At 46.8% G+C, this 8,554-nt stretch overlaps 1 protein-coding gene across 1 annotated transcript in view; it reads left to right on the forward strand.

The window, feature by feature from the left end:
* Positions 1-7,973, forward strand: part of ZKSCAN1 (zinc finger with KRAB and SCAN domains 1) — a 66,351-nt gene extending 58,378 nt beyond the window's left edge. Inside the window, exons 11-14 of the mRNA XM_045048277.1 lie at positions 1,742-1,826; positions 3,092-3,183; positions 3,496-3,622; positions 5,241-7,973. Of these exons, the coding sequence (XP_044904212.1) occupies positions 1,742-1,826; positions 3,092-3,183; positions 3,496-3,622; positions 5,241-6,310 (1,374 nt within the window). The 3' untranslated portion in view covers positions 6,311-7,973. The remainder of the gene's footprint in view (positions 1-1,741; positions 1,827-3,091; positions 3,184-3,495; positions 3,623-5,240) is intronic.
* The last annotated feature ends 581 nt before the right edge of the window (positions 7,974-8,554 follow it).

The following is an 8,554-nucleotide window of genomic DNA, read 5'->3' on the forward strand; positions in this document are numbered from 1 at the left end:
AAGTAAGCTTATGTTTCTTAACAAAGTATTGGTCCCTGCATCAGAGATTTAGATTCTTCTCCAAGGAGATATATTAGGAGAGAAGAGGGGAGATAGAAAGAAGGCTGGCTGCTGCCTTCTTGGTGATGGGGACCAGGCCTCCAGATCTGGTGTATACATACACCTGCTCCCTGTGATGACACTGCACGAGGACCACAGAAGGAGCCCCTGTCCCTCAGTGGCATCCTGCCTTTGGCTGAGACTGGAAGCAGACAACCATCTTAGGAGAGGAAGGATTTATCTTATTTAATTAATCTGAGCTGTTTGCCCTAGTTCTGGGCATCAGGTGTTATTTCCCCAGGGTTTTTTAAATGGGAGCCAGAAAACTCATGAAAAGTTTTTCCAATCTCTGCTATTTAGGTACTGTTTCCGTGGCCCCTTATCCTCAAAATTTGGTACAATAGCCAGAAGCCTAATAAAGTAAATTTTTTTTTTCCTAGTTCTACTGTCTGTGAGGGTTTTTTTAAAAAAATCTGCAAAGGGGTGCCTGGGTGGCTCAGTCAGTTAAGCATCTGATTTCTGCTCAGGTCATGATCTCACGGCTCCTAAGTTCGAGCCCTGCATCAGGCTCCGTGCTAACAGCTCAGAACCTGCTTTGGATTCTGTGTCTCCCTCTCTCTGCCCCTCCCCTGCTCGTGCGCTCTCTCTCTCTCTCTCTCTCCCCCCCCTCCCTCTCCCTCTCTCCCTCCTTCTCTCCCTCCCCCTCTCCCACCCCCTCTCCCTCTCCCTCCCTCTCTTCTCCCCCTCCCCCTCTCTCCTCCTCCCTCCCTCCCTCTCCGTCCTTCTCCCTCCCCCTCCCTCTCCCTCCCTCTCTCTTGCTCTCTCTCTCCCCCTCTCCCCTCCTCCCTCTCTCTCTTTCTCTCCCTCCCTCTCTTTCTCTCCCTCCCTCTCCCTCTCTCCCTCCCTCTCCCTCTCTCCCTCCCTCTCCCTCTCCCTCCCTCCCTCTCTTCCTCCCTCCCTCTCTCTCCCCCCTCCCTCCTCCTCCCTCTCCCTCCCTCTCCCTCGCTCTCTTCCCCTCTCCCCTCCTCCCTCTCTCTCTCTCTCTCTCTCCCTCTCTCCCTCTCTCCCTCCCTCCCTCCCTCCCTCCCTCTCTCTCCCCCTCTCCCCTCCTCCCTCCCTCCCTCTCTCTTGATAGATAGATAGATAGAAAGAAAGAAAGAAAGAAAGAAAGAAAGAAAGAAAGAAAGAAAAAGAATCTGTAAATGTTTATCTTTATGCACTATCCTAAACATCCTTAAAAGTTGATACAATACATACATGTTTTGTAAATATATGTGTGCACACTTTTTCATTTTCTTCTGTTTTTTATTTCAGTCGTTGCTTAGTGTTTCATTCTGTCAGTGTCATTATTTGACACCAGTATTCCACATCTTTTGTCGTTACAAATATCACTCAGTACATTGTGGGAGCCAGAGGTGGGATGTTGTCTAGGAATGGGGCCCTTTCTGTGGTGCCCGTGCAGGTTCATCACAGGGAGCAGGTGTATGTATTTACCAGGATCTGGAAGGCTGGTCCCAATTTCTGTGTTTTTCTCTTGCTAGTCTGGGGACTACCTGAAATACTAGCTCCCAGAAGGTTTTTTTTTTTTTTTTTTGTTCATCTGTTTTGTTTTTTTTTTAACCATTGCACCTTGAACTTTGCTTCTGCAGTGCTTCCGCATTCTCATTCAAAACCTTCTTCCTGCTAAGTCTGCAGATAGTAGACCAGAGACCCAGAGCTTCTGGCCCTACCGATGGAAACTCAGGCTGATTGCGTATCTCAGGAACCTCAGCCCCTGCTTGAGAGTGGTAAGCAACAGGGATTCATTTATTCTTGCATTCAGACATTCCCCAGTCACGCTGAATCTCTTATTCACCAGGCTCTGGGCCAGCTACTGGAATCCACATGTGGTGGAGACACAGTCCTTCCCTTTCGGTAGCTGATAGTCGGTAGCTGATAGTCAGTAGCTAATAGTCTGGAGGGAAAGCTGACTAAAGACGATAATGATGTACAGCTTATCAGGTTTTATAGCTCAGGCATTTTTGAAGTGCTGTTGGTACCTCATGCGGAATTAAGAAAACCATTATAATCACAGACTTCCAGGTGCTTGGTAGCTGCCAACTTTGTAGTCCTCGTTTGTGTACTTTAGGAGCTTGCACTTGAGGGGCTCTTGGCTTTGTAGGTCACAGGCAAAAGGATAAAATGAGTAGAAGCCATTAAAGTATTTGTATTTTGCTTCCATCAGCTGTGCCACTGACTTAGAGCCAATTACAGTCCTAAAGGGTATGCTGATCAGGAAGAAGCACGTAAGGAACTCTGTAGGTTATTGTACACAATCTAGTGTCTCTAGGGGTTTAGAGTCTCTAAGGGGCAAATATGTTAACTTAAGGATTAAAGAAGAGGCACCTGGCTAGCTCGGTCAGTTAAGCATCCGACTCTTGATCTCAGCTCAGGTCTTGATTTCAGGGTTGTGAGTTCAAGCTCCGTATTGGGCTCTGCACTGAGCGTGAAGCCTACTTATAAAAAAAAAATAGAATTACAGAAGAAGATACGTGATCAAGCACAGAAACAGGAAACATGTAGTATTTAGATTTGATCTTGGGGATGAAGAGAAAGAATAATGGGCATTATCTGTTCAGTCAGGCTACTGGTTTCCTCTGGTCTAAGAGACCTTCATGCATGAGTTTGAGTTGAGAAATGCGGAGAGGGGTGGAAGGGATGTGAGCAGGAATGTCTACGTTTCTATCCAAGCTTGGGAGAAAGGACAAGAAGGTGCTGATCACTAATGGGAGGACTGGGCCTGCTTCCCTGAGAAGCAGCGACTGGACAGAAAGGAAGGGACCTGGGGCAGGTGGAGAGCAGCATCAACAGGGCTTTGGACATCCCTCCTCTGGAGGAGGGACGCACACTGAATGTGCCTGTGTAAGCACCTTTCACAGCCACTGGGGAATGAAACTTAGATGTGTAAGAGGGAGTGGGCCCTAGATTGTTCCCAGGACCCCATGAGTTTACTGTGGGTTCGGAGGCCAGAGGGCAGATGACTTCACTCACGGACCCTTTTATTGTCTTTCAGCTCTTCCTTCCTCAAAAGTTCCTGCGTATTCTGACAAGGACAGCCTGGGGGATGAGATGTTGGCAGCTGCACTGCTAAAGGCCAAGTCCCAGGTGAGCTGTGGTTTCCTTTATCCTTCTTTTTTTTCCTTCCCATTTTGTGGAAACGTTTGTGCAGTGACATCCATTTGGTGCCCTAAACCGTGATTCGCTGTATCAGGGACATGGTCCTTTCCTGCTGAATAACGGAGTTCTCTCTTCCTGCACCATAACCTCCTCCCCCCCACCTCGTAGATACGCATCATTCGGCCTCATCCCGTTACTTACTTACTTACTTACTTACTTACTTACTTACTTACTTATTTATTTGGTGCTGCCAGTCCCATCCCTCACCCTGAAATTGCATGCAAGACCGTCTTGTTTCAGGAGCTGGTGACATTTGAGGATGTAGCTGTGTACTTCATCCGAAAGGAGTGGAAGCGTTTGGAGCCTGCTCAGAGGGACCTCTATAGGGATGTGATGCTGGAGAATTATGGAAATGTGTTCTCGCTGGGTAAGGAGTTTGCTTTCTCAGTAAAAGTCCCGTGGCATTTTTCTGTTTCCTTGTTTGGTAGTAATAGTCGAATCACAAAATGATCAGCTAAGGATTGACTTAATCTTAGAAAGTTCTAACAACAATCATGATAGTAACTCCTGTTTGTGTAGTAAGTTGGAGTTTGTAAAGAGGTTTTGTATACATTCTCTCTACCTCTCAGTAACACAGTGGTGGAGGCCGCTGGTAGTCTCCTCATGTTACAGGCGAGGAAAGAGAAGTCAGAGGTCTTCAGTGCTTTACGTGTGCTTTATGTGTAGCTGGCAAGTAGCAGGACTTGAACCTAGTCTTTCGGCTCTAAATCTGGTGCTTTTCTCCCTGTGATTCTTAATGTATATTTGAGAGCCTTTTCCAAAAGATTAGCCTGTTGGGATTCCTAAACGTGGAGGCCCTGCTCTGTGCCCAAGGGCACATCTGGAACTCTCCTTCTCTTCTCTGTTGTACTACCTTGGGGGATCTGTTGCTTTGTTCAGGGCCACGTGCAGCAGCTCTGGTAGAGATCTCTGCTTGTTTCGGGGAGCAGCTGGCTTCTTTAACCTTCAGTCTGTGGACTGAATTCCTTGTCTGTCATTCGCTTCCAGTGAGAACATTCTCTGGGCGGTGCCAGGGGGTCTCCCTGACTCCCGCTGGAGACCCCTGTACATTTCCTTTCAGGCTCCTGCAAGCCTTGGGTCTGGAATGGAGCCCTGGGACTGCTTGACATGACCTTATCCCATGTTTTCCCCCACGGCGGGATTTCCATTTCTGGATTTTGACACAATCTTTGGGCTGCATTGAGAGGAAGAGTCGAGAGTCCTGGGTTTGAAGGGAGCTGAAAACAAGGAGGTCCTGAGAGCGGCCTATTCAGATGAGGGAGAAACAGCTGTTTCTGTCGCTGACGTTCATTGTGCTGTCCTTACTTTTTAAAACATTGACAGAGTAAAAATGCTATCTAAATCCTTCTCATTCATCCTCTGTCCCTGAAACTCCCTTTGAAAACCCCAAAGTAGTGAAAACTGAGAAGTCAAATGAGTCAAATCCTTACATCCTAGCACAGCCTCCTAGGCCTAGGGCCCAGAGATGGACTGAACTCTATCTTGCCTGTTCCCATGGGTTTGGCATGTGTGGCCTCCCCCTTGTCGCTTCTTCCTGCTCTGCTGCTGTTTCCCATCAGCCTTCTGTGCTGGCTTGCTTGTATTTGTTCTCCCCTATCTTCTGAAAGCCACCATCTCCCCACTTGTATTTGCAGTCTCTGACCTCTGTGGGGACTTTGTCACTTCATTGAACAGCATGTCCTTTCTCTTCTGTTTTTGGTTCCCTGCCTCTGCCTGGTCTGTCTCCCTCTCTTCCCATCTCCAGCCTTCTCCTTACTTCTAGCTCTTCTTGCTTTGATTTTGCTTCCTGCCTTTCTCCTTCACTGTTTCCTCAAGGCAATTATCTTAGCATGCCTCGGCTGCCCCCAGCCTGGGCAGGTCTGCACGCAGGTAAGAGGCATGTGCTGTTAGCCCTGTGAACATTCTTCTCGTAATTATCCTGCCCTCTCGTTTTGATTCTTTCTTCCACAAGGGACAAGTGATGTTTGTATTTTGTATTGTGCCAGATGGTGAGACCAGAACTGAGCACGATCAAGAAATTTCTGAAGATACAGGATCACGTGGGGTGCTGTTGGGAAGATTCCAAAAGGATATTTCTCAGGGTCTTAAGTTTGAAGAAGCCTATGAACAAAAAGTCAGTCTAAAGAGGCAAATGGGGAACTCCTCTGGAGAAAGATTGAATAGGAAGATAGAAGATTTTGGTCAAGTGACAGTTGAGGAAAAGCTAAGCCCTGCAGGAGAGAGAAGTGAGAAATATAATGATTTTGGGAACAGCTTCACTGTGAGTCCTAACCTCATTTCGCATCCGAGACTTCCTATGGGAGACAGACCCCATAAGTGTGATGAATGTAGCAAGAGCTTTAATAGAACTTCAGACCTTATTCAACATCAGAGAATCCACACGGGGGAGAAACCCTACGAATGTAGTGAGTGTGGGAAGGCCTTCAGCCAGAGCTCACACCTTATTCAGCATCAGAGAATCCACACCGGAGAGAAACCTTACGAATGTAATGATTGTGGGAAGACCTTTAGTTGCAGCTCTGCCCTCATTCTGCATCGGAGGATCCATACCGGGGAGAAGCCCTATGAATGTAACGAATGTGGGAAAACCTTTAGCTGGAGCTCTACCCTCACTCATCATCAGAGAATCCACACTGGAGAGAAACCGTATGCTTGCAATGAATGCGGGAAGGCTTTTAGTAGGAGCTCCACCCTCATCCATCACCAGAGAATCCACACTGGAGAGAAGCCCTATGAATGTAACGAGTGTGGGAAGGCCTTCAGCCAGAGCTCACACCTCTATCAGCACCAGAGAATCCACACTGGAGAGAAGCCCTATGAATGTATGGAATGCGGAGGAAAGTTTACCTATAGTTCAGGCCTTATTCAGCATCAAAGAATCCACACAGGGGAGAATCCCTATGAATGTAGTGAGTGTGGGAAAGCCTTTAGGTATAGCTCAGCCCTTGTTCGCCATCAGAGAATTCACACTGGAGAGAAGCCTTTGAATGTGATGGGAATGAGCAAAAGTTCTCTCAGAGTTACTGCTGAATTAAATATCCGAGAGTCTACATGAAAGACAGCCACACACCTGTTTTCCTCACTTCCTCTGAGTCTAAAGAGCTCCTGCCTTACTATATGAGTATGAATAACTTAGAATGTATCCCTTCCGACTCAACCCTTTCACTTTAGAGAATGGGGCAAATTGGGCAAATCCTCCTGGCACAGTGATGAAGCTACCTAGTCTGTTTCCCCAAGAATGACACCAGGTGGCGAGCGGCAGGTTAAGTGCTGCGAATGAGAGGGAGGCTCTGGGACTTATCACCTTCCATTCTGGAAGGGAGTTTGCACTAGACCATTTCTTTCACACCAGAGGAGCCTTTCTTTCCAAGGTGGGGAATGGAAGCACAGTAGGAATAAAATTCCAAGGATTCCTGTAGTCGGGAGTCAGTATAGTCAGCACAGAAGGCAGTGGAAAGAATGTTCTGAGTCCTATTTGATAAGGGGAAATGGAGGCTGTATTTCAAAGCCACTGTTCCTAATCCAGCTTTAAGTTTTGATAAGGAATGTGCTATTTTTTTTTGTTGTCTCATGACTTCATTAATTATGGAAAAACTTGGTGCTGAGGGATGTGTTATTTTATTGGGGGGGGGAACCCCAAGAGGTTTTCTGTGGTAACTATTTTGCAGGGCTCTTGGAGCAGCAAGCCCAGGTTTCCAAGAGCAGCAAGGCAGGCAGTTTTGTTGGAGAACTCCTTGTACTTCCCTCCTGTGATAGATATGGTTGCGAAATCCATCCGAATACCAGTAAGTCTAACGGAGAGGAGCAGAAGCGTTTGGCATTGGCCTGGTTTCCTTCCTGCTCTCTCCCTGTTCCTCTCCCCACTCCTGTGTTGCAAAGCAATTTAATCCAAACCCCCAGTTACTAGGAATGCTTTTATGGAGCTCACTCAGCCAGCTTGCCCTGCCCTCTGTCCCCTGTGACCTATGACACCTGGCCCCAGTAGCCGGATCCCTCCTGACCCCACTTCTGACTTCAGCAGCCAAGTATGAATGCAAAGAAAAAGCAAAGCCCAGAGAAGGGAGTCTCTGGCCTGACTGGGCCGCGTTGCTGGGTTAGGATGGAGCTCCCGAGTTTCCCAGCTGAAGGGATGATCTTTGGTTCTGTCTTCCCAATCCTGCTCATCCTGTAGCATAAATGAAGTGCACTATTAAACAGAATAGTTTCTTAGAAGGAGAGATTGAGTGTGTTTTTGTGCAGGAGCACAAATTTATTTCAGTTAAAATAGGAAACAGTGACTATAACTGGAATCTTTAAAGATGAATCTTTAAAATTTTTTACAGATGACTATTTTTCTTTCAGTCACAAACACATGACCTCTTTCTCTCAAGACTCCAGGTACTGCCACAGACTCCCATTTACACAGCTGCTCCCATCTCATACCCACACGTCGGATTTTGTGTGCCGTGTGCTCTTAAGACCAGCAACCAAAACTAGAAAGGTGTTACCGGGTGTGGGGCCCCTGACAAGTGTGTACATTGTTGGGTAGCAATGGGCATGTGTAGACTTCTTCTTTGGGCGCTTGGTGGGAGGGTGTTCCAGTCACGAGAAGGAAGGTTGAAATGAAAGTCTTATGCAAAAGATGAGGAAGTGTCTGGAACTGGCCTCTAAAAAACTTGGGAGCATATATTGTGATCACCTAATATATTTTTAATTTCTTAAAGCTATAATGAAACTCATTCTTTTGGCTCTTCTTTGACAGTCACCACGTACTTGCAGGTTGATTTTGTTCCTCAAAGTGTAGACCATGAACTATCCATATTAGAATCATTAGGCTGCTTATTAGTAGTGTAGGTTTCCAAGCCCCCCAAGTCAGACCTATAAAATAATTTCTGAGGATGGAACCTAAACATATACACTGAAGAGGATGAACCAGTAATGGAAAAGAGAAAATTTCTGGGAAGAGAGAAAGTTGAGCAAGATCTTGTAAAACATTGTATGTTTTAGAGAAGAGGTTCCAGGCTGGACGGTTTGGGGTGGGCCGAGCATGTTCACTTACGTGGAGATTCCTGTTGCGGAGCTCTGGAAAAGACCCCTGAACAGGCAGAGCTGCTAGCTGATGAATAGTCCCTGCACATGATCGACCACTGCTCTGCCCACACGCTGAACTCCCCCGCCACGCAAAGACCTCATGACTCCCTCCTTCAGGGCATCTCAGACCTGGGACTGATCTGGACCACTGCATGAAATTGGGTTTATTTTTTAAATATCTTTTTAAAAATTATTATTTTTTTAATGTTTGAGAGCAGGAGCAGGGAAA

The sequence above is a fragment of the Felis catus genome, chromosome E3, assembly GCF_018350175.1.
Source record: "Felis catus isolate Fca126 chromosome E3, F.catus_Fca126_mat1.0, whole genome shotgun sequence".
Taxonomy (NCBI): domain Eukaryota; kingdom Metazoa; phylum Chordata; class Mammalia; order Carnivora; family Felidae; genus Felis; species Felis catus.